The sequence below is a fragment of the Ranitomeya variabilis genome, chromosome 3, assembly GCF_051348905.1.
Source record: "Ranitomeya variabilis isolate aRanVar5 chromosome 3, aRanVar5.hap1, whole genome shotgun sequence".
In the NCBI taxonomy this organism is placed as follows: domain Eukaryota; kingdom Metazoa; phylum Chordata; class Amphibia; order Anura; family Dendrobatidae; genus Ranitomeya; species Ranitomeya variabilis.
In genome coordinates, this window is record NC_135234.1 from 592702240 (window position 1) to 592728947 (window position 26708).

The 26708-nt window shown below is 43.9% G+C and overlaps 1 protein-coding gene across 3 annotated transcripts in view; it reads left to right on the top strand.

The window, feature by feature from the left end:
• Window positions 1–26708, top strand: part of DIAPH3 (diaphanous related formin 3) — a 766072-nt gene that overhangs the window by 587398 nt on the left and 151966 nt on the right. For 2 of the 3 annotated variants that reach the window (XM_077297277.1, XM_077297276.1), the window contains 2 exons: window positions 65–160; window positions 564–623. In XM_077297277.1, the coding sequence (XP_077153392.1) occupies window positions 65–160; window positions 564–623 (156 nt within the window). The remainder of the gene's footprint in view (window positions 1–64; window positions 161–563; window positions 624–26708) is intronic. The other variant, XM_077297278.1, reaches the window with a different exon arrangement.

The following is a 26708-nucleotide window of genomic DNA, read 5'->3' on the forward strand; positions in this document are numbered from 1 at the left end:
ACTATGGTAACCCAGCTGCTGATGGAATTCCCTCAATCTTATTTTTTCTTCTTTTTTTTTGCAGAGGGTGAGGAGACTGGAGTGATGGATAGCCTGCTGGAGGCCCTGCAATCCGGAGCAGCTTTCCGAGACCGGAGAAAACGGACTCCGCGGCCTAAAGGTGACTACAATACCTTTCCTCTGTTCCAAGGCATATTTTGTTCAGTATGTGCTCCTAAAACATTCATCATAAATCCAGAGCTGCTGCCGGGAAGACGTGCTTAAAGTGCCAGCAGTGAGCGTAATCCCTTCCTGCGCAATGACAAATGTCAGGAAAGACGCTAATTCCTGTTGGCTGATGTCACTAGCACTTTGCCTACCAATGCCCTGAACTTCACATAAGCTGCTGATTATGACAAGGCTCAGCTCCCGACATATGCGCGTTATCTCCCCGGGGTGTATGCTAATGTGACTAAATAGGTTTTGCCGTCCCGTACTCAGCTGGTACACCAACCCATCACTGCACATGTATGGAATGTATTGTGCCTCACTGGTATATAAAATCTCTTTCTGGTTTTTCCCAGATTTACCGGACAATCTCAGTCCGTCATCAGAGAGGCCTATTCTAAAGCCTTGTAACCATGGTAATGGAGACCGCTCATGCATTACAGGCTTATGTCTATCTTCATTCTGCTGATATATGATTTTGCCTTGAGGTTTACTGCAAACGACAATGACACTACCTGCACCTTACTGTCCTCACGTCTTATACCGTTAAGTCTCCCTTTCTTTGTGCTTTGCATTCTGCTTTTGCGCATGGTTATTATCCATTTTGCATGAATAAATGTTAATGTATAGTTTATATTGGATTTATTGCATGTACTGTACTTTGCTATTTTCTACTTTACTCCAGGATTTCAGGGGTAACAGGTGCTATGGAGAGAATGTTTCAGCCCCCCTTTCTTCAATGTGTAACCATACTGCTACAGACGCTAACCACTCATCCATCTAATGATGGACACATCTTCACAACTCTGGTCACACACAGGCTTCTTCATACATGTTTTCTACATGCAAACACTGCATTAAGTGGTAACTGTGATAAATAGGTAGTGGCAAGGATATTACCACTCGGGTATTAGAGAGTGCAAATGTCTGCTCTACAGCACTCAGTGCAGTATATGTATGATATTACTCTTGTGATAACTGAAGATGCATACTTGTTTCTTAGTAGGTTTTATCTCTTCTACAAATGTACAGATCTAGCAAAGGTTACCTTGACAGAGATAACACAACACCAGTATTATCTGGCCACAAATTCATCCCCTCTAGCACTACTCCAGCTATTGTTTTTTTTCACCGCTGGAGAGGTGCTTTAAATCCAAGCCCTCTGCCCCCAAGCACATACTTACCCTCCGGCGTCTTCACAGTTTTTTTTTGTCCTTCGCCTCATTAGGGGACACAGGGCTGTGGGTGTATGCTACTGCCGCCAGGAGGCTGACACTAAGTAAACATAAAAAAAGTTTAGCTTTAGGACTCATTAGCCACATCCGTACCTGTCATGCAGGAGATGTGGCTTGTTTGCGGTTTGCGGGTCTGGAGCAGGTTACACTGCCGGAACAAGGGGGTAATCTTCATAGATTATTATTAAGGAAAGAAGAGAGATGGATACTGAAATTAAAAGCAACAGGCCCTCTAGGTCTTAATGATCGGACCGACATGTCAGTTTTCTTATAGTAACTTTTGTTAGATATTTATTGTAAAATGTGTCTCTCTATTTTTATTGTTCCATTCTCATTTGTTTTTAAGAAGTTTTAATAGGTAGGATTTCCATAGTCCGGTGACTTTCACAGGAGTGGGTGTGCTGCTGAGACGGATATGCTATATAACCCCTCCTTCTTGACGTCACTAGCAGACCCGTTGAAGCTCAGAGGAGCAAAACGATCGTCGTCACATGGAACCGTAGGTTCTCCCTGTAAATATCCTGCTTTTTTAAACATGAAGCCTCAATAAAAGGAAGACTTTGTTTGCACAGATGGTGAGTGCTCGTTCTCTTGTTTATTTTTGTTGTCACAGACTTTCATCTGTTTTCACGAGCACCCCATTCTGCAGTGGCTAAATTAAACACGCAGTAACCTGGAGGTGGAGCACAGGTGCAGCGGTGCTGATAGTGCGTCTGACCCCTTTTTTTTCTTTCTTTTGTTGGTTTACTGCCGCCAGGAGGCTGACACTAAGTAAACATAAAAAAAGTTTAGCTCCTCCGTCGTATACACCCTGACACTGGCCGAAGGCGAACCCAGTTTATGCTTAGTGTCTGAAGGAGGCACAAGTCTGGTTTCCAGACTCTCCATATTTTTCCTCTTCACATTGGAAATGAGATAGGGGGCGATGGACCCTTTTGAAGGGGTCCGATTTCCCCAAACCAACAACGGGTGAGCACGTGGGGTGTCGCCTCCACATATCCTCTCCCGCAACGTGGGACCCCTTGCCGGACTCAGCCCTGACCACCCTAAGGTAACAAAACCCTAGGCTGTACAGGTTCATATGGACTGTCCGTGCGGCCTCCACTGCATCACCAATGCTCGGACAGTGGTGATGGATGGAGGCGGACGGTCCCTCTCCTCATCCCCTGAAGGGAAGATGGAGTTAGGGTGCCTGCACCGTCCTTTTCAAATAGCCCCCCTCTGACCTTAAGCTCCACACTCACGTGGTGGGAGGCTGGGAGGGTTCCTGCAGCAGCACGCATCCCTGGAACAGCGGGCACTGCGTTTCTTTCAGCCGTTGGCAGCGCCACTCCGCGGGGATCCCAGCGCCTGGTCGCCCCCTTCATCCTCGTGCAGGTCCCGGGTAAATTTTGCTCCCGGCGTCTGCCGAGACAGGGAGCGAGAGGAAGTCCCGCCCCTTCCGGTCACGTCATCGGCCGGCGGGTCCCGCCTCCCTTTCCCTTGGCGAACGCTGGGGGGGGGGGAAATCTAGGCCTGTCTTCTGCCGTGTTAGGCCGCGGGCGGAAGCCCTGCCCCTTCCGCCCCCGTCATTGGCTGTAGGCCCCGCCTCCCGCAACCCTGCAGTGAACATGGGGGAAAAATGTAGGCCCCGGCTTCAGATCCCCATAGGCCACGAACTGAAACCGCCGCCATTTCCGGCGGGACCACCCACCAAGGAAGCACTCCTTTTTAAAGGAACTGCGTGATTGCGTCGCCCTGTGACAGGTTCCACAGGATGTACGGGGACACAGGACTGGGGTAAGTGCTACTCCCTCCAGCCTGACAGCTGCCATATCCGTTTTCTGCAGCCTATCTAAAACGCTGTTTATAGCATCAGCAGGGTCACCATGTCTAGAAGGACCAAGTCTCACACGGTTTTATATACTGCATGTACAGCCTGTCGGTCTGCTTTTCCACATTCCCAGAGTTATCGTCTCTGTGAGGCCTGCGATTCCGAACGCGCTGAGGAACCCTTCCCTGCGACTCAGGCACAAACTGTAGTTTCTCCCCCGGAATGGGTCACATCCTTGTCGCAATCTATGGCATCCCTAACCAAGGCAATCGAGTCCCTTCAAACCCCGGCTGGGGCCAGGGACAGCGGTTCTTCTACCTTGGAGAGGTCTTCCGACTCACTAGAGCCTCCGGCCTGCAGGGGTCGCGCTCTCACTAGGCAGACGCAGGGGAAGCGAACCCATACAGCGTCTCCTGGTCCATCAGGTGCATCTGCTTCCTTGAGTTCCGCCTCTCATTCACCCTCACCAGTGGAGATTATTGAACATGGTTCAGACTACAATTCTGAAGGGCCCCTCAATTTTGAGGCACCTGATTATCATGAGTCAGTATACAGCCTAATTGAGGCCGTCAACCAAACCCTGGGTATAGAGGACGAATCTACCTTGGCCTCGGGTCACAAGGTATCGTTCAAGAGGATCAAGCAGCCTCGTAGGGTGTTTTTCACTCACTCTGAGTTTGAGGACTTAGTCCAACGTCATAGAGAGCGTCCGGACAGGCGTTTCTCGGGACAAAATGCTCTACATACAAGATACGTAAGAAGTGGGCAGAATCCCCATCGGTAGATCCACCGGTTTCTCGTTTGGCCTCTAACACGCTGTTATCCCTTCCCAACGGCACCTCTATTAGGGATCCAACTGATCGGTTCATAGAAAGTTTGGCCCGTTCAGTTTTCGAGGCTTCAGGTCCAGCCCTCTCGCCCTCTTTTGCGGCGACTTGGGTAGCTAAGGTCATGATATCTTGGTTAGAATCTTTAACTAAGGCTCTACAGGAGAGGGATCTACTAGCGGAATTGACGGAGATGTCAAATCAGATAGCTCTAGCTGGGAGCTACCTGATCAATGCATCTTTGGATGCAGCAAATGGTGCAGCATTAGCAAACGCAATTGCCATTAGACGAGCTGTTTGGTTAAGAACATGGCTGGTCCTCGCAGGAGTCAACCCTCCCGATCAATCTGTTGGAGATTCGGGCGATTCGGCTGGCGATGCAGCATTTTCATCATCTTCTAGCAGGCCGCCCTGTCTGGATTCAGTTGGACAATGCCACAGCGGTGGCCTACATAAATCATCAAGGGGGTTACCCACAGCAGGGCGGCCATGCATGAGGTAAAACAGGTCTTCTACTGGGCCAAGAAGAACCACTCTGTGATTTCGGCAGTCCACATCCCGGGCGAGGAAAACCGGGCTGCGGATTTTCTCAGTCGTCAGGGCCTTGCATCCGGGGAGTAGTCTCTCCATCCCGAAGTTTTTCGGAAAGTATGTCATCGCTGGGGAACACCGGACGTGGACCTGATGGCTTCCGGAATGAATGCCAAAGTACCCAGGTTTGTCGCCCAGTACGAGATCCACAGGCAATAACCGTGGACGCGTTAGTTCTACCTTGGAACCAGTTTCGGCTCCCATATCTGTTTCCCCCTCTGGCACTGCTCCTGAAGGTAGTCAGGAAGATCAAGACAAAGGGAGTCCCAGCAATCCTGGTTGCTCCAGATTGGCCTCGTCGGTCATGGTAGGCAGACCTAGTGTAGCTGCTCGCCGAGGTTCCTTGGCGGCTTCCAGAATGCCCAGATCTTATGTCTCAGGGCCCGATCTACCACCAGAACTTAACTTAGGGGGCCCTGTGTTTAACAGCCTGGCCATTGAATCTTGGATTCTGACGCAGGCCGGGTTCTCCCAAAAGGTTGCTTCTACCATGATTAGCGCCCGTAAATCCGTCTCAGCACGTATTTATCATCACACCTGGAAGGTTTTCCTTTCATGGTGCAGAAAGCGTGGACTTCCCCCACTACGCTTCTCCATCCCTAACCACCTTGCTTTTCTCCAAGTCGGCCTGGATTCAGGGCTTGCACCAAATACTCTCAGAAGACAGATATCATCCTTGTCGGTTATTTTTCCGCGCAGGATCAGCATCAATTTACAGGTGAAAACTTTTCTACAGGGAGTCGCTCACATGGTACCGCCTTACAGGGCCCACCTGGATGCTTGGGACCTTAACCTTGTCTTAAGTGCCTTGTAGGAAGCTCTCTTTGAGACTCTTCAGGACGTCTCTTTGACCTACCTTTCCTGGAAAGTCGTGTTTTTGGTGGCCATAACTTCCATTAGGCGGGTATCACAGCTGGTGGCTCTATCCTGCCGGGCTCCGTTTCTACGGTTCCATCAGGATAAGGTGGTGCTCAGGCCAGCACCCTCTTTTTTGCCAAAGGTGGTTTCCTCGTTTCACATTAACGAGGATATTGTCTTACCTTCCTTTTGCCCAGCGCCAACGCACTGTGTGGAAAAAGCTCTCCATACGCTAGACCTAGTGAGAGCACTTAGGATTTACATTTCACGGATGGCACCTTTTTGGCAGATGGATGCGCTGTTTGTCCTTCCTGAGGGTCGCAGGAAGGGACTCGCTGCTTCAAGATCCACCATGGCCAGGTGGATACGATCAGCTATTCAGGTGGCCTACCGCATCAAGGGCATGGTCGTTCCGGCAGGAATCAGAGCACACTCCACTCGGGCAGTGGGGGCTTCCTGGGCGCTTCGGCACCCGGCTTCGGCAGAACAGGTTAGCAAGGCAGCAACCTGGTCAAGTTTGCATACCTTTTCTAAACCCTATAATGTCCATACGCAACACTTCTGCAGATGCAAAGCCGGGGTAGAAGGATTCTTCAGGCAATGGTAGCGCACTTATAGGCGGCAGATGCCTGGATATTACTCCGGTGAGTCAATTTCCCACCCAGGGACTGCTTTAGGACATCCCACAGTCCTGTGTCCCCCAATGAGGTGAAGTAGAAATAGGGATTTTTTGTGTTACTCACCGTAAAATCCTTTTCTCCGAGGCGCTCATTGGGGGACACCGCTCCCTCCCTGTTAGCCAGATGGCTCTTTTTTGTTATTTGACTTTATCAGTCGGTGGAGTCGTTTCTAGACATGTTGTTTCTGTATTAATGCTGACTTTTTTATTTGTTCTCCTACTGCTTTTTGCACCAAACTGGGTTGGCCTTCAGCCAGTGTCAGGGTGCATACAACGGAGGTGGAGCTAAACCTTTTTTTTATGTTTACTTAGTGTCAGCCTCCTGGCAGCAGTAGCATACACCCACAGTCCTGTGTCCCTCAATGAGCGTCTCGGAGAAATGGATTTTATGGTGAATAACACAAAAATCCCTATTTTTGTGCCACTCCAGTTTGCCTGCTCCATCTTATAAGCGCAGCTTCGGTCTGTCCGTAACACAGAAGCTACATCACAAGAGTGCAATTCAAGTCTAGCCGGAACGAGGCTCTCATAGACTTGTATTGTAAAGTGACCTCCGTGCAGCTCCATGAAACACTGGGGCTACAGGCAAGTCATTTTTGTCGGAGACTGACAGGAGCACTGGGAGAGGAATGGGAGTATTAGACAGAGGGCAGGGGACTTACATTTAAAGAACCACTGCAGTGGTGCAATACAAAAAGAAAAGAAACGGTGGTGAGTTTTTCTCACGGTGCTACCGGGGATCTCACCGATGTCACGGCAGTTCAACCTGGCTGGGAACGCAGCCTTAGTGACCGGAGGTAACCTCGATGATGTCTCCGCCGGTCACTAAGGCTGAACTTGCACCAGTGGTTCTCAGCCTGGATGGTCGCATTTTGGCACCGTCCAGGTTGAAAACTGTGTGGTTCTCAGTCTGGATGGTCGCATTTTGGCTCCGTCCAGGTTGAAAACTGTATTTCCCACAGACATGGATTACAGCATGGGACAGAACAATGGAGAGGTGAGGGATATTGTTGTTTTTTTGTTTGTTTGTTTTCTTACAGAAGACGAGGGCTTCGGTGGAATAGGCGTTTGGTGAGTATGACTTTATTTTGAAATAAAAAGTGTGTTTTGTTTTATTTCTAATAAAGAACTTTATTCTTGCTGTATCTAACTATATGATAAGTAATGGATAGGTAGGTGCCTTATAGACACCTCTCCATTACTAAGCCATGAGCTTGATGTCACCTGACAACACAAAGGTGACATAACTCTCTAAATATGAACCCTTGCCTGTAGCGGTGGCAAGTGGGAAGAGCCAAGCAAGAACCAGAATTGACACATCTAATAGATGTGCCTTTTCTGGGCAGCTGCGGGCTGCTGTTTTTAGGCTGGGGAGGACCAATATCTATGGCACCCCCTGGTGTCTGCTTTAGCAAGGCTTGTTGTCACAATGGGGAGGACCCCATGCCGTTTTTTAAAATTGTTTATTTAAGCAATTAAAAATACGGCGTGGAGACCCCTCTATTCTTGATAACCAGCCTTGTTGAAGCTGACATCTGAGGGTTGCAGCCAAGTTGTGAGTTTTGCCTGGCTGGTTATGAAAAATACAGCGGAAGCCACGCCGGATTTTTTAAAATTATTTATTTACAGCGCAGGAGATGGCTAATTAATAGACCCATCAGCCACTCCTGCTCTAGCTGTTATTAGCGGCAGCAGATGTCCGATGATGGGAGCCGTAGTCCCATCCGCCGATACCAGTGACCGGAGCTAAACTTAGTACCTCTGGTCACAGCTGAGCGCTCGCGCTGTCTTCTGACAGTGTGGGAACCGCTGCTCTCTGAACGGTGGGGTGGATTTCACCACTGATCACAAGCGGTGTTTGCCGCACTGTCAATGCGCATTACAGCGAAGCAAACACTGGATCTTTGGACCCCCCTGTTTAAATGAATGGGGTACTATTCTGGTACCCGAACTTTTTGTAACTGTTCGGACGGACCCGAACATCCAGGTGTCCGACTATATCTACTGTTAAACTTTTCACTGTTTTCATTTTCTTCACATACACTAATAAAACTGCAGTTTTAAAATAAAGAAAACTCATATTCTTCCCCCATAGGTGTAGGGGGTTAACCTGCATTCTCATTTCTCTGACGTGACAATTGGAGAGCATGTCTTCTCTGATTGGTAATGAGGCAAGAACATGTAGAGAAGTTTTTTGACAGCAAATCCGCTCAGGAGTCACGAAGAGTTAGCAAAGGAGACACAATAACAATTGTATATAACTGGCAGCTTAGAGAGACTAAGGCTAGTTTCACACTAGCGTTTTGAGAAGCTGCGGAGGGCTGCGGACTTCCTCCGTGAAGCCCCGCCCTCGTCCGCTAGCTCCGCCTAATTCTGCTTGTGGCCTGCGTACCTATCTTTAACATTAGGTACGCAGGTTGTGCCGCTGTATGCGGATGCTTCCGCATGCGTCGTTTTGACGATGCAGAGAAAAAACAATTCCTACAAGCTGGGTTTTACGCTGGTCGCCGCATCGTCAAAACGACGTATGCGGAAGCATCCGCATACAGCGGCATGACCTGCATACCTAATGTTAAAGATAGGTACGCAGGCCACATGCAGACGTAGGCGGAGCTAGCGGCTGAGGTGTGGACGAGGGCGGGGCTTCACAGAGGAAGTCCCCAACGCTAATGTGAAACCGGCCTAACACTGACTCCTGTTTTCTGGAACCTGTCTTGTGTGTCTGCTGCTAGATGGATTACACTTGACAGCAGGCAGCAAGGTAGATAATAGAGGGGTACTTAGTGGACAGGACATTTTTAAACTAATAAATTTGCATATTACCTATGTAGCACATTTCACCGAGTGATCAGAGTTGTCCACCAGTCTCCTCCAATAGAAAAGCAGATTTCTCAAATCAGGCTTTCAATTGGACAAGGCTAATGGACAGGTCTGGTCACATGCTCCTCACCCTCAGCCATATTTTGGACCGGAGAGCTGTGCAGTCTGTGAAGACAGCTGCACAGACAATAGTGGGATAAGAACTTGTCATACCTATATAATGGGAAGTACCACAATATCATGTCCCCAACACATCTGGTAAAGTAAAGATAATGTGGCTGACCCCATTAACTCATTCTGCAGCCAGCAATAGGCAAAGTAATAGAGCGGCTATAGGAGGCAAACTGCAAACTTTTCAATGAAGCCCAATTGCAAAAATGATTTTTGCCCCAAATTGCATGAATTTAAGTAAGAAAAAAAAAAATAGCCCACAAAGGTGTACAACCTCTTTTAAGTACATGTGCGATCAAGGTCCACCAATACTTTCCAGCATTATGTAATAATTAGTGGTTCTTACAGTTCATTTAGATGAGGCTGGATGATACAGACCAGTTTTCCTATTATGTAAAGTGGCGGTTTAATGTGGCATTTTGCCCAGCTTTCCACCCAAACACATACATATAAGCGTTCCCCGCCGCTTATTGCTCACATAAACTAATGCTCAGTGTGACATTTTACAGATTTTTAGGCATGATACTAAAATGAACATCTTAGAAAAATAAAATGTCATCTGAAAATGCCTGTAAACTCATTTCAGCATTTTCTTTTATTACTGAATTCTGCTTGATCGAGCCGTGTTTATGCCTTAAATAACTCACCACAATTTAGGAGTCAATGGGCTGAATTTATACCCGACGTCTCAACTTGACATTTTCAGCTTTTCTTCACATTGTTATTTGCACATATTAATACATGTAGTATTGCACTTGTAGAAAGCTGCTCTCTGGGAGGAAGCTAGTCATGGAAACACCAGGTTGGGTTACTACCCTGTGACTGTACTAATATCTGCAGGATGACTGATCCAGGCTGCCACTGGATGGGTAGCACATCTATGTCAGAAAACAAAGTCTGATTTGCCTTTGTACAGAGGATTTATCATATACTTCATGGAGGATAAATTATTCATACTTTTCGTGCTGCACCTTTCAGAACCTGTAACTCTTCCTGAAGTGGATACCATTTAGTTTTAGATGAATAAATCCCTAGAAGATATTTCCAAGCCGGGTAATAGCTTTTTTTCATACTGCATTTCTGTATTTTTCAGTATTAGGAGTTTCAGCTCCTTAACATGTGCCACCCTGTTTTTAAAGGGACCAAAAGTAATTGGACAGATTCAATAATTGTAAATACAATGTTCATTCTTAGTACTTGGTTGAAAACCCTTTGTTGGCAATGACTGCCTGAAGTCTTGAACTCATGGACATCACCAGACGCTGTGTTTCCTCCTTTTTGATGCTCGGCCAGGCCTTCACTGCCGTGGTTTTCAGTTACTGTTTGTTTGTGGGCCTTTCTGTCTGAAGTTTAGTGTTTAACAAGTGAAATGCATGCTCAATTGGGTTGAGATCAGGTGACTGTCTTGGCCATTCAAGAATATTCCACTTCTTTGCTTTAATTAACTCCTGGGTTGCTTTGGCTTCATGTTTTGGGTCATTGTCCATCTGTATATGAAATGACGACCCAACAGTTGGGCTGCATTTGGCTGGATCTGAGCACACAGCATGTCTCTGAATACCTCAGAATTCATTCGGCTGCTTCTGTCCTGTGTCACATCATCAATAAACACTAGTTGACCCAGTGCCACTGGCAGCCATGCATGCCCAAGCCATCACACTGCCTCCGCCGTGTTTTACAGATGATGTGGTATGCTTTGGATCATGAGCTGTACCACGCCTTCGCCATACTTTTCTCTTTCCATCATTCTGGTAGAGGTTGATAATGGTTTCATCTGTCCAAAGAATGTTCTTCCAGAACTGTACTGTGCTCGTTTTTTTAATGTTTTTTAGCCTTTTTATTCTTGATGCTTATGAGTGGCTTGCACCGTGCAGTGAACCCTCTGTATTTACTTTCATGCAGTCTTCTCTTTATGGTAGATTTGGATATTGATACGCCTACCTCCTGGAGAGTGTTGTTCTCTTGGTTGGCTGTTGTGAAGGGGTTTCTTTTCACCATGGAGATTATTCTGTGATCATCCACCACTGTTGTCTTTCGTGGGCGCCCAGGTCTTTTTGCATTGATGAGTTCAGTGCTTTTTCTTTCTTTCTCAGGATGTACCAAACTGTAGATTTTGCCACTCCTAATATTGTAGCAATTTCTCGGATGGGTTTTTTCTGTGTTCGCAGCTTAAGGATGGCTTGTTTGACCTGCATGGAGAGCTTGTTTGACCGCATGTTTACTTCACAGCAAAACCTTCCAAATGCAAGCACCACACCTCAAATCAACTCCAGGCCTTTTATCTGCTTAATTGGGAATGACATAACGAAGGGATTGCCCACAAATGTCTATGAAATTAGCCTTGGAGTCAATTGTCCAATTACTTGTGGTCCCTTTAAAAACCGGGTGGCACATGTCAAGGAGCTGAAACTCCTAAACCCTTCATCCAAATTTAATGTGGATACCCTCAAATGAAAGCTGAAAGTCTGAACTTCAACTGCATCTGAATTGTTTTGTTTAAAATTCATTGTGGTAATGTCTATAACCAAAATTAGAAAAATGTTGTCTCTGTCCAAATATATATGGACCTAATTGTACATTAGAGGCTCTGCAAACGCAATGTGACGCCTGCAGACCATTCCATCTAAGTCTGCATTCCAAACGGCGCTCCTTCCCTTCCAAGCTCTGCCATGCACCCAAACGATGGTTCCCCCCCACATATGGGGTATCAGCGAACTCAGGACAAATTGGACAACTTTTGGGGTCCAATTTCTCGTTACCATTGGGAAAATAACAATTTGGGGGGCTAGAAAACCATTATTTTTTTTTTTTTCACAGCTCTGCGTTATAAACTGTAGTGAAACACTTGGGGGTTCAAAGCTCTCACAACACATCTAGATAAGTTCCATAGGGGGTCTACTTTCCAAAATCGTGTCACTTGTGGGGGGTTTCAATGTTTAGGCACATCAGGGGCTCTCCAAACGCAACATGGCATCCCATCTCAATTCCAGTCAATTTTGCATTGAAAAGTCAAACGGTGCTCCTTCCCTTCCGAGCTCTGCCATGCGCCCAAACAGTGGTTTACTCCCACATATGGGGTATTGGCGTACTCAGGACAAATTGCACAACAACTTTTGGGGTCCAATTTCTTCTCTTACCCATGGGAAAATAAAAAATTGGGGGTGAAAAGTAAATTTTTGTGAAAAATATGATTTTTTATTTTTACGGATCTGCATTATAAACTTCTGTGAAGCACTTGGTGAGTCAAAGTGATCACCGCACATCTAAATAAGTTCCTTAGGGGTCTACTTTCCAAAATGGTGTCACTTGTGGGGGGTTTCAATGTTTAGGCACATCAGGGGCTCTCCAAACGCAACATGGCATCCCATCTCAATTCTAGTCAATTTTGCATTGAAAAGTCAAACGGGGCTCCTTCCCTTCCGAGCTCTGCCATGTGCCCAAACAGTGGTGCACCCCCACATATGGGGTATTGGCTTACTCAGGACAAATTTTGCAACAACTTTTGGGGTCCATTTTCTCCTGTTACCCTTGGAAAAATAAAACAAATTGGAGCTGAAGTAAATTTTTTGTGAAAAAGTTAAATGTTCATTTTTTTTAAACATTCCAAAAATTCCTGTGAAACACCTGAAGGGTTAATAAACTTCTTGAATGCGGTTTTGAGCACCTTCAGATGTGCAGTTTTTAGAATGGTTTCACACTTGGGTATTTTCTACCATATAGACCCCTCAAAATGACTTCAAATGAGATGTGGTCCCTAGAAAAAAATGGTGTTGTAAAAATGAGAAATTGCTGGTCAACTTTTAACCCTTATAATTCCTTAACAAAAAAAAATGTTGGTTCTAAAATTGTGCTGATGTAAAGTAGACATGTGGGAAATGTTATTTATTAAGTATTTTGTGTGACATATCTCTGTGATATAAGGGCATAAAAATTCAAAGTTGGAAAATTGTGATATTTTCGCCAAATTTCCGTTTTTTTCACAAATAAACGCAGGTAATATCAAAGAAATGTTACCACTATAATGAAGTACAATATGTCACGAGAAAACAGTGTCAGAATCATCAGGATCCGTTGAAGCGTTCCAGAGTTATAACCTCATAAAGGGACAGTTGTCAGAATTGTAAAAATTGGCCCGGTCATTAACGTAAAATCACCCTTGGGGGTAAAGGGGTTAACCATAAAATCAATCACCATACAGCCTGGGACATTAATTTTAAGTTTGTCCCATACATATATAACATATATTGACTCGCTTCAGAAGATATTAAGACATATCTATGCCCTGTCTTACATTCATTTGTGGCATACTTTCAGTCTAATTCTCATAGTGAGTTCTGTCAATCATTATAAATGTTATACTCATCTGAGGACCGATATAATGCCCCGATTCCTTCAGTAGAGATTAAGAGGTCCCTTACAGCAGGATAGATGTTGATATTTCCATGATAATCCGACCTATTATTTTTTGCGTTGGGAGACACTATTAAAAAAAGAGGCCACTTGGCAAGGCTATGGGCCGTATACTCCGCTGAGATCGGACATCTTAAACTCTACTGACGGAATTGGCGCATTATATCGGTTAATTAATGTTAATTAATATTAGGTTTTAATTATCCCAATTTGCTTCCAAGTATACTGGAGCCTACTGAAACAGACTAAAGGACCTTTTTAAATGCTTAGGAGATAATTTACTGAGATAATGACTTTTGGGTTTTCATTGTCTGTAAGCCGTAATCATCAACATTAACAGAAATAAACACTTGAAGTAGATCACTCTGTTTGTAATGACTCTATATAATATATGAGTTTCACTTCTAGTATTGAAGAACTGAAATACAGTAAATTTACTTTTTAATGATATTTTAATTTTGTGAGAAACACCTGTATATTTTAATAGAATCATATATCACATGGTATGTCAGGAACCAATCAGTGCAAATCTGGTAAAAGGACTACTAGAATCATGGTCTCTGCCCCTACATCATGATGCTTTCAGATTACATAACAAAAACATTGTCAGATTCCCATTAAGGTTTAAAGGTAATCTGTCACCCCCCAAATCGAGGGTGAGGTAAGCCCACCGGCATCGGGCTTATCTACAGCATTCTGTATCCTAAAAGATAAGAAAAAGAGGTTATAGTATACTTACCCAGGGGCGGTCCCGCTGCTGGTCCGGGTCCGGCGCCTCCCATCTTCATCAGATGACGTCCTCTTCTTGTCTTCATGCTGCGGCTCCGGCGTACTTTGTCTGCCCTGTTGAGGGCAGAGCAAAGTACTGCAGTGCGCAGGCATCGGGGAAAGGTCAGAGAGGCCCAGCACCTGCACACTGCAGTACTTTGCTCTGCCATCAACAGGGCAGACAAAGTACGCCGGAACCGCAGCATGAAGACAAGAAGAGGACATCATCGTATGAAGATAGGAGGCCCCGGACCGGACCAGGACCGCCCCTGGGTGAGTATAATCTAACCTCTTTTTCTTATCTTTTAGGATGCATCGGGGGCCTATCTACGGCATTACAGAATGCTGGAGATAAGCCCCTGATGCCGGTGGGCTTACCTCACCCTCGATTTTGGGGGTGACAGATTCCCTTTAATTAGGTACTTGCATGTAGCTGCAATGGTAGAAACTAAATTGTTTTTCCAATTTGCAGTTTATTGTCGTGAATAAAAACCTTCACGGCCAAAAAATAAATGGTTATCAATTTCTATTTTACATTGTGTTTTAAATGCAAATTTAAATTGATGTTGCCTTTTATTTCTTTTTTGACTATTCTACCTTTTGTGATTGGGAGTTCTTACATCCGTGCAGCACAGGACTTCTGATATTCTTATTTCTCTCCTACTTTGGCTTCTCGCTGTTGTTCTACTAAGCATACATTTTGAAAGACACTTGCTATCTGCCCTCTGCTCACAATTATAATCTCAATGTGTACTACCTGGCAGGACAGTCATATTGTCTCAGGTTTTGACATAAGAAGGGGAATCGGTCCCAGCGTAGCTTCCGACTAATGTAAATTAGATTTCAATTCACTTGTCGCTTCAAGAATGCAGATTACATTCCGCCTAAGTATACAGAATCTCACTTTCTACTGACTTTTAATCATCATCCTGCTGAATATTTCCCATTTTAATACTTCCCAGTGTCTTTTAAGGAGTTATATTTTTCTTGCTTTTTGATTGTGTTGTCTTAATCTCATCTCTATGTTCTTAAACCATTTGTTGTGCCAGTTCAGTAAGGAATGAGATATTTCAAAAGAATTAATCAATTTTCCTGTGAGTGTTCATGCTGATAGCATCTAATTCCACTTGAATATCTTATCTTTTACACATAGTTTTGTTTCCTTTGGGCATTTGTAATCTTTGAGGTTAAAACAAAATCTCATACAAATGCAAGAGCAATTCTTGTATTTATAATAGAAAGTAATACATATCTTGGCTCCCATCTGTCAGTACTCCAAGAAAATAATTAGACTCCATAAACAAAGTAACACTTTATTGTTGCTGTATGGGGATGTGGTTGGGGTTTGTCAAATATAGTATGATTTTATATCAGATTACAAAAAAGGCTCCGTATCTTGCCATCATCAGATAATCAGAAGTTCTCATTTCTGATATTATAGAAATTTGGTTAAGAACTTCCATTTCTCACTAAACAAATTCAACCCAGTATCACAGCATGTAAGAAAAACACTTGACTATGTTCTCTACTGGCCATTTAAAAATTAAATTACCCTTTGACAGCTTTCTGCTATTTTGAAAGATAAGTTCTTGGTTTCAGTTTGTTTTTACATATGCAGAACCTCTCCTCCAGAAGAAAAAATGTTGTCTAGAATTTGGCATATACAGGCCTGGAAGTCGGTGTTAATAGAAGTAGTAACCTGGACTGGACAGAAGTGTTGATCTGTGGCCTGTTTTGGACTGTTAGCACGGAGAAGCAGCACCATTGCCAAAATTTCTTGATTCCAGTGGTGTTCACCCATGTTCGATGTCCGCTGCACATGTACGGAACAGCAAGCAATGAGTCTCTACTGTACAAACCACCGTACATGGCCTGTTGTTGGAGCCAACTCACAATTAGAAGATGCACTATCAGCCGCTGTTGTCAGCTGGATATTATAGCTGACACCCTGCTGCAATCGATGCTAGCTAGCCATTTTGATCGATGCTGCAATCAATAGTGACAGAAGCATCTAGATGGTTATTTGAGCAAGGGAACTCCCTCTTGAACTCCATTGCAGTGAGAAATTATGGCCTTGGGGTATACCAACGATGGTGGCCCTTGGGGTATACCAACGATGGTGGCCCTTGGGGTATACCAACGATGGTGGTCCTTGTTGTATACCAACGATGGTGGCCCTTTTACCATCCTTAAAAATATCCTTAAAAATAAAAATGTAAAGGATTCGAAAAATACTAACGTAAAGTAGAAATGTTCTTTATTAACTATTTTATGTTATATGACTGTTATAATGGCATAACATTTTTGAAAATTTGAAAATGGCAATTTTTTTTATAAATTTTCATCTCATTTCTGATATTTGTAGACACAAATCTTACTGACCTAAATTTACCACTATTATTACTTTTATGAAAAAAAGATCCTCAATCACTAGGTGTGGAAAAAGCATTCCGAAGTTATTACCACAAAGTTATTCAGATTTGAAAACGGGGACTCTGTCAGGGCAGTCAAAATGGAACTGTACTTTTACTAACTTAGCATATATCAATAGCGCACGTGAATATAAGAAACTTTCTAATATGTCTTATCAAAGAAATCTGCTTCTTTCTCCACTTATTAGCATCCATGCCTGCTGAACTCACCATCCGCTCTGGGGAAAAAAAAAGCAGCTCAAAGCTGTCATGCTCTAGAGGAGACAGACTGACAGCACACTCGGGTTACATCTCCTACTAAACTCTATGGAGAGTAACAGAAGAAGTAATGAGCAGAAAGAGACATAGACAGATCGTGCAGAGCTTTCTAATAAGACTTTTGCCCAACCCCAAAGCTGGATTCACATCTAAACTGCTCAGCACTGCTGCATAATGTCATCCCTGCCTTTGCTCCTTATTATTGTATATTATAACAAATTAAAATTGGGATCAATTAATTTTGTAGGTCTTGTATAGGTAAAATCGTTGTAAAGTGAAAAATTTTGGTCAGAAGAAAGTAAATGTTTTCCATAATTGTTTTTGCGTTTATTTTTTTTTATATATACTATATTTGTTTAATGAATAATAGCTGTTCCATTCATATCTTTTGAGGCTCTTGAAAAAAGCCTCTTGCAATGCTTGGCAACACCATAAAAATTGGATGGCGTGGTGAACAGGCACACACACTACCACGCTATTAGCGGGGACAAAAGTATACTGGGTAAGCTTATTGACTCGAGTATAAGCTGGGTATGCATTGTCCCCTCATCCCCATCCTGGTATGCATGCCCCACCCCCCCATCATTGTATGCATGGCTTCCCCATCCCTTTCATTGTATGGATGGCTCCTCCGTCCCTGTCATTGTATGCATGGCTCCCCCGTCCCTGTCATTGTATTGATGGCTTCCCCGTCCCTGTCATTGTATGCATGACTCGCCCGTCCCTGTCATTGTATGGATGGCCCCCCCGTCACTGTCATTGTATGCATGGCTCCCCCGTCCCTGTCATTGTATACATGGCTCCCCCGTCCCTGTCATTGTATGGATGGCTCCCCCGTCCCTGTCATTGTATACATGGCTCCCCCGTCACTGTCATTGTATGGATGGCTCCCCCGTCCCTGTCATTGTATGGATGGCCCCCCTGTCCCTGTCATTGTATGCATGGCCCCCCTGTCCCTGTCATTGTATTCATGGCCCCCCTGTCCCTGTCATTGTATTCATGGCTCCCCCGTCCCTGTCATTGTATGGATGGCTCCCCCGTCACTGTCATTGTATGGATGGCTCCCCCGTCACTGTCATTGTATGGATGGCTCCCCCGTCACTGTCATTGTATGGATGGCTCCCCCGTCCCTGTCATTGTATGGATGGCTCCCCCGTCCCTGTCATTGTATGGACGGCTCCCCCGTCCCTGTCATTGTATGGATGGCTCCCCCGTCCCTGTCATTGTATGGATGGCTCCCCCGTCCCTGTCATTGTATGGATGGCTCCCCCGTCCCTGTCATTGTATGGATGGCTCCCCCGTCCCTGTCATTGTATGGATGGCTCCCCCGTCCCTGTCATTGTATGGATGGCTCCCCCGTCCCTGTCATTGTATTCATGGCTCCCCCGTCCCTGTCATTGTATGGACGGCTCCCCCGTCCCTGTCATTGTATGGATGGCTCCCCCGTCCCTGTCATTGTATGGATGGCTCCCCCGTCCCTGTCATTGTATGGATGGCTCCCCCGTCCCTGTCATTGTATGGATGGCTCCCCCGTCCCTGTCATTGTATGGATGGCTCCCCCGTCCCTGTCATTGTATGGATGGCTCCCCTGTCACTGTCATTGTATTCATGGCTCCCCCGTCCCTGTCATTGTATTGATGGCTCCCCTGTCACTGTCATTGTATTCATGGCTCCCCCGTCCCTGTCATTGTATTGATGGCTCCCCTGTCACTGTCATTGTGTTCATGGCTCCCCCGTCCCTGTCATTGTATTGATGGCTCCCCTGTCACTGTCATTGTATTCATGGCTCCCCCGTCCCTGTCATTGTATTGATGGCTCCCCTGTCACTGTCATTGTATGCATGGCTCCCCCGTCCCTGTCATTGTATGGATGGCTCCAGAATCCATGTCATTGTATGGATGGCTCCCCCGTCCCTGTCATTGTATGCATGGCTCCCCAATCCCTGTCATTGTATGCCTGGCTCCCCGTCACTGTCATTGTATGCATGGCTGCATGGGACGATCCTCACAAATCAATGTTTCCAGTGCCGGCAGCATAAGATATCATCATCCACTACACCATTGCCCCTTATGTACTGTTTTGAGTTAAATGAAAATAAAATAAAAAGGTAATTAAAAAAGGGGGGACGACTAATCCCAACATGTTGTTGCATTTCTATGTAAAATCACCCTTCTTTCTACACTCAGTTTACATGTGCATACATTGTATGTAGCTGTCCTTGTGAAGCTCTGCCATTGAGGTTTCACGTAGGCTATATGTTACTGCTGAGGAACATAAAATGATAAGATGTGTATTGAGAACAGTGGCTTCTCGTGTATTACATTGAAGTTAATAAAGGCCATCTGTTGTGTAGATTATGTAATGGATCACAATATAGGATGACCCTCATGACTGTGTGTGCTATAACTTATCTAGATTTGTAATGTCCTTGTGAAACACATAACATAGATGCTATTAGTTTGATTACAAACTTATTAGTCTATGACTACAAAGTAGAAAAATAACCTGTTTATAAAATGTTTCCCCCCCCCCCCTGAGTATAAAACTAGTATAAGATTTGAAAGTTTTCACAGCATTATGTATTTTGTTACTTATGAGGATATTTTGAAGCAAGCAAAGTTTTAACTCAACAGTACAGCGAAGGGTAAGAAACTTTGTGATCCATCTTATTAGCAAAAAATGCTTGTTTTCCCACCTACTAGTTGCACTTTGTCTCCTGCACTAATCATTCGCTCTCAAAAACTGCTTAAATCTCTCTATAGACCTGTCTTTCGTGATGATTCAAATTACACCTCCTACAATAAAGGGGATAGATGTTAAAGCTGCTAGTGCAGGGGGAAGCTGCTAGTGCAGGGGGAAGCTGCTAGTGCAGGGGGAAGCTGCTAGTGCAGGGGGAAGCTGCTAGTGCAGGGGGAAGCTGCTAGTGCAGGGGGAAACTGCTATAATGGAAAGATACAAGACCTAAATTGGGCAGACCTGTTTCAATTCCTCATGTACATACATTACAGATTATTATGAATATTCACCTAAAGAATGCAGTTGAAAGGTGACTGACCTACTGCCCACATTCCCTCTTGGAGAGCTGTTTTTGTTGTGATGTGGAATAATCGGTATTGTTGGTGAAGAAGCTGTGTACTGCCCAGCAACAGGTAGTTACCAAGGACATGTGGGGTTAACAGTTGGGACTAGCCCAGAATGAGAGGGGCTAAATTGAAGGGACAGAGAGAGTTTCCTTGTAGTGAGTCAGGAAGGGCCCACAGTGGGTAGTAATAAAACAAGTGTGTGTCATGAGAGGAGACCGAGAAAAAGGTAGGGCATGAGGAGGAGCAGAAATGAGGAAAGTGACTGAGTGACAGTGTATTACAGAGACAGGTTCTGGGAGAGGACGCCTAGCAGTACGGCCCAGAGTTTATAATATCTCGTAAAGGTAAATGGGCCAGGATAGAGTACGTGTGATGAATAGAGTGCCCCGGGCGGGAGTTCAGCGAAAGAGAGAACATAAGTACTGGTCATACTTGCACCATAGTTCCCTAAAGGGGAAAAAAGACATGGAACCATGGGTTGTGTAAAGGACTCTTGCTAGCTGGACTGTAGTACTGAGCTGTGTTGTGGTGAATTAGTGAAGAAAGACATTGAAACTGTGTGAGGAAAATGTTGCATGTTGTGAAAGGAACATTTATCAAGATCTGTGCCGGTTATCTCCTGTATATAATTCCTTCCCAGTTACCGTTGAGTAAAAAGTTTATTTTAAACTGGTGGTCTCCCTCCATGCACTGTCCAACACCAGATACTGGCAAATCATTGCCATCCGTTACATGCGGCCTGCACAGGCCTAGCGCGCTGACAGCACAAGTTCACATACCCGGCCAGGACCCCCCACCTTCATGTAACATGCCGAGACGGGTACCTCGCCCACGGCTACCTTTCCGCACCACATTACACAATCACACATTACATATATTCTTCAATAGAGAGATTTCTGTGTGTGTAAGAATTTGCACAAGCAGCAGGTGGTTGAAGAAATTCTGTCCATAAACCTACTGCAGAAATCGACCCAAAATCTCTACATTTTCTGTATTAAGACACAGCAGACATCATCCCTTATTGGTAGTGTGTGCAGTGAAAGTAAAGCCTGAATGTGGCAGCACTCACTTGTATGGGCTGATAAGGAGCTCATAGACAGAAAGAAAACCTGGTCGCTGTGAGACCTTCTTCCAATGCTTTATCATAGTGTGCAGAGGTGTCAGACACCCCGAGGTTCCCAGCATGAAGGACAACATCAGCCTGTGGGAAGTTCTGTCCTTGGGAAGACTCATGTGATAACTGTCCATACAAGGACCATTACATTACTGGAGCTTCTCGAGCCGTGTCCAACAGATTATGTGCAATGGTATCCATGACCATAGGTTATTAGTAGCCATATTGTTTTCGGTTTCTTGTATACATAAGTGTAGTCTATAGTGATGAGCGAATATACTCGGTACTTGAGATTTCCCAAGCACGCTGGGGTGTCCTCTGAGTATTTTTTAGTGCTCGGAGATTTAGTTTTTAGCGCCGCAGCTGAATGATTTTCATCTGTTAGACAGCTTGATTACATGTGGGGATTCCCTAGCAACCAGGCAACCCCCACATGTACTTATGCTGGCTAGCAGATGTAAATCATTCCGTTGCGGCAAGAAAAACTAAATCTCCAAGCACTAAAAAATACTCGGACACCCGAGCGTGCTCGGGAAATCTCGAGTAACGAGTATATTCGCTCATCACTAGTAGTCTACTTTTATTTTTTTGTTTGCCTTTTTTTTTTGCATACTGATGTATACAAACTAGATGGAGGCCAAAAGGACTCTCTTTTGGCCTTTGTCTTGCAATACAAATCAATGGACACATTTACCCTACATGTGGTAAGCTTTCCTGGCATAGTTGATAAACGTAGTAGGAAAAAGTGCTGTGATCAGGACTAGTGATGAGCGAGTGCACTCGTTGCTCGGGGTGACCACCGAGTATTAGTTAGTGCTCGGAGATTTAGTTTTCATCGCGGCAGCTGAATGATTTACAGCTATTAGCCAGGCTGAGTACATGTGGGGGTTGCCTGGTTGGTAGGGAATCCCCACATGTAATCAAGCTGGCTAGTAGCTGTAAATCATTCAGCTGCCAAGATGAAAACTAAATCTCCGAGCAGTCATAAATACTCAGAGGTCACCCGAGCAATGAGTATACTCGCTCATCATTAATCAGGACCTTTACCTATCGTAATACCCTGAGACCTCTCTGCTGGTTGGCTGAATACTGTCTGTGCTTTTTAGTTCTCTTTACAGTCTATTGAATAATTGTGTTGCCATTTGTCGCAAAGTTCAGCTCCAACATTTGCATTACGGGGGCCTGAAATTATACTAAAATAAGAACCCGATGTACTGTAATAACCCCATTCATAAACCACATAAATGTGATAGATTTCCTATATTATTTGTATTAGTTCAGTTGGTTGGTATAAGCTTTGTTGTTTTTCTTCTATATATGTGTGTGGACGTTTTAGTGTTTTTTCGTTCTTCATAAGACATAAAACTACCAGCCTGCAGCATTGCCCACGTTGCAGCCTTTACTGCTATTCCCACGTGTTACTGCACCACAAAGCTGTTTGCTATTCCGAAAGCAAAGAGATTGACTACGAATATCTCCGCTGCCGATTCCTAGGGATACAGGTCTTTCAAGTCCAGGAAGACAGAGAAGGGCCCACCCATCAGCTTCATGAAATCACAAAAAAGTGCAAGCACTCAATATGGTTGACCAAGCAGACGTGTAAGTAGTTTGTATCGCACACCAGCCTTTTCCCCTACGCTGTCAAGAATTATTGACGTACAAGTAAAGCTGGAGGAAGAGAAGCCCGTAGTCAGGAAAGTTGTGCAGCATCTATTTCTATTAGGAGAATCCTCGCTAGGAACATCTCTTGGCTGTGGAAGTGGAGGAATTTCTTGAAATCAGAATGTTAGATGCAGAAATGAATAATTCATTTAACACATTAGAGTAGGTGAGGCCAGTAGTGAATAAATAAATCAAGCTGTCAATGGCTATAGCTTTCAAAGTTCTACCATTTCTATTAAGGGAATGTATCTTTAGATGAGTTGGGATTCGGTGGAGCAGTGTGAGAAATAGTGGCACAGTGCACACTTTGTTAGGGAGGCGGCGAGCTTTCCATACATATGTATATGGCTCTTTGAAGACGACATTGACAGTCTGATGTGTCAAGATGCAATCTAGGTTTAAAAATGTCACTAGCTATTAGATCTGAAATAAAAGGTGGCGTATGAATATTTACATACCTGAGCACGGAATATGTTTTAGCCATGTTTTCATTAATATGCTGGAACATTAAGTAAGTGTTCAGATGGAAGTAGTACGAGGGGTGACATATTCCAGGGGGAGCGTCTGTCACATTTTCAGTCTGCCGGCATACTTTTGTCCTCATCTCAAGGTGATGTCATTGGATATTGTCACTTCTTGCCAGGAACAAAAAAAAAAATTGGCTACTAAAATTATTCCTGTTTTCAGCATGCGGTACTGTATAATATATATATATATTTTTTTTTTCATATAAAGGTACTTGGATATTTAGTGCAGGATTTTTAAAGCAGACTTTCTTTTTTATTAAATTAGTGTTTACCCAAACTATTGTATGCATACCAGTGCCAAAAATATGGGTCATAACGACATTATACAAGTATGTTACCTCTGCTTTAAATATACCATGTGCTTCTGAGATTTCCTTGATCTAACAGGTCACGGAGATCTGAGACTTGTGCTGATTAAAGTTTAATACTTTGGATTGTGTATTAGTGAAGAATGTACTTGAACATATACACCTCTAGCCGTACACTAAAAGCTGCGGTCCATGATTCAATTGTAGCTGTAGATTTGTCAGTGTTTCCAAATGTGTTATTACTAGTGTGTCTTCACTAGGAAGCATTAAAGCTGACCTGTCAATAAACAATATAATAATAATAATGTCATTATATACTGTCATTATATACTACATATTTTATACTACAATATACTGTAGTATACTGTATATAGTAATACAGTATATACAGTATAAAATCTGTCATTTCCAGAAATGCTATTTGCCTGCAGATATAGTGGTAATCCGTAGGTAAATAGCATTTAAATCATTGTGGCTGCCTTGCTGTAGTAGTGGATGCAGGAAGGAAATAAAGTTATACTCTCCGTGCAGCCGCACGCTTCCAGTCATTGGGGCAATCACTGCTCACTATATGGTAAACGTGCTGTAATCACTACTCGGCACATTGATTGACAGTCTGCTCTCCAGCATGTATTTTCAGTTTATGTGTGGAGCACACCGTCAAAAAATGAATGTCAATCAATGTGCCAGGGAATGATTACATCCACACTCACTGTAGAGCGAGCTTTGACCATGTCACTGCTACACCCAGTTGACTGGAAATGGGCAGCTTAAGGTAGAACATAACTTAATTTTCTCCCTGCAGCTGCTGGTCCAATAAAGCAAACAGGCCTATATCAACATTGACAAGTTAACTTGAAAAATAGATTAGACTGGTGTAATTATTTAAAAAATAAGTCAGAATTGCTATATAAATCTGGTATTAAGATGAGCATCTTAAAATAAAATAGCTCATGAGTCCAAACGTTCAATGTCTGACCGCTGCAGCTTGTTCTGAGCAGTGTGAGATCTCAACAGCAGGAGGTACACTAAGGAGCTGTCAATCAGGCTAGGTAAGCTGAGCCAGAGTTAAATTTTAATAAAGGATTATAGCCATTCTGACATGGAATTTCAAGGTAAGAACAGCACCATCATCAGGTCTGATGTGTTTAATAGGGTATACAGTTTATATTGTTAATTCTTATGACCGATCCTCTTTAATTAGCAAGATCATATTAGTGTTACAATTTCAAAAGGAATAGAATTGAATACAGAGACATTCCTAAATATTTGTTTTTATTTCATACCAGAATCCCCTATTGTAGAGAACTATCCCATTGGCAATTGGTGTATAGACATGCTTTGTCGAAGCAGCAGAACAACTCTACATGGTGTGACCCTGTTATGGAATAAGGGAAATATTGCAGGATTAGCTAGTGCCGCTGTATTTACGTATGCTCCCTTTTAGGATACTATGTCCCTGATTAATCAGCGCAATTACATCAGAATTCTAGCATAAATCACTTTGAAAAATGTATGCGCAAATCTGTGCTACCAAAATAAGCGGTTGCTGGATCGGGATGGCAGCGCAACTAGTGGCGTGACTCCACAGCTTATCCATTCATGGTGAGTCACTGCCTGGAGATTTAGTTTTCATCACGGCAGCTGACTGATTTACAGCTAGTAGCCACGCTTAGTTCATGTGGGGGTTGTCTGGTTGCTAGGGAATCCCCACATGTAATCAAGCTGGCTAGTAGCTGTAAATCATTCTGCTGAGGCGATGAAAACTTAATCTCCGAGCAGTCATAAATACTCGGAGACCACACGAGCAACGAGTACACTCGCTCATCACTATTGATGAGCGAACGTGCTCTGATAAGGTGCTAACCAAGTGACTTCCGCGTGCTCGAAAAATATGTTTGTCAGTCGCAACACATGCAGTGATTGCCTAACAAACAGCCAATGCCTGGATGTGTTGCGGCTGTTGAACAGCCACCAGACATTCAGCTGCGGGGACTCAAACATATTTTTCAAGCACTCTGAAGACACCATTATCTGAGCATGCTCACTCATTCCTACTGGCAATCATTGCTCAGAGCAGTTACCAGTCTCTTGCATAGTTTATACATTCTGAATGAAGCCCCTTCACAAAGCAATATTGTCCATTAAACTGGCTGTATCCAAGTGATATATATATATATATATATATATATATATATATATATATATATATATATATATATATATATATATATATATATAGATAGATAGATAGATAGATCATGCTAGCAAGGGTTCTTAATTCTGATTTGTTATGAAAACATGGGGGCTTACTCTCAGAACAGCACCACCCTTGTGTAAAGGCTGTGTGTGGTATTATTGCAGCTCATCCCCATTCACTAATGCACTCCTTAGCTGCAGACGGTCAGGTGTGGTGCTGTTCTGACTAAAGCAGCCATTACTTTCCAATCCTGCACTACGTCTTTGACAATAAGGTCACCCAATAAGTTACTTACAATTATTGGCTCTAATAAATGGTATCTTCTTACATTATGCCACACATAAAATTTAGAAATCAAACTTATTATGTAAAAGTAACAGGCGCCGGCTATTTGTGCTGCAAGACGTGCATCGCTAATGATCAGCTTGTCCTTTGCGGTGTAAGGTTGGTCCGTGTGACATCACCGCCATCCTGTAAATGCCTTCATTAAATGATCTCACTCGGAATAAACCCCACCATAGAGACGACTTTAAAAAGTGAATTTCTCATTTGAGCTTTTCACGTAGTAATATCTTACAGCAATTACATAGTTGCTAAAGGTACTGTGCAGCCTATACATTTCTGACAAGTCCTAACTTCTAATTTAATTATTCTACCATGTCACCAGCACAAATTTCCTGCATATTTCAAGTGTAATGGAAAAAAATAATTTGACTTGTAACCTTTTTATGTATTAATGCGTACT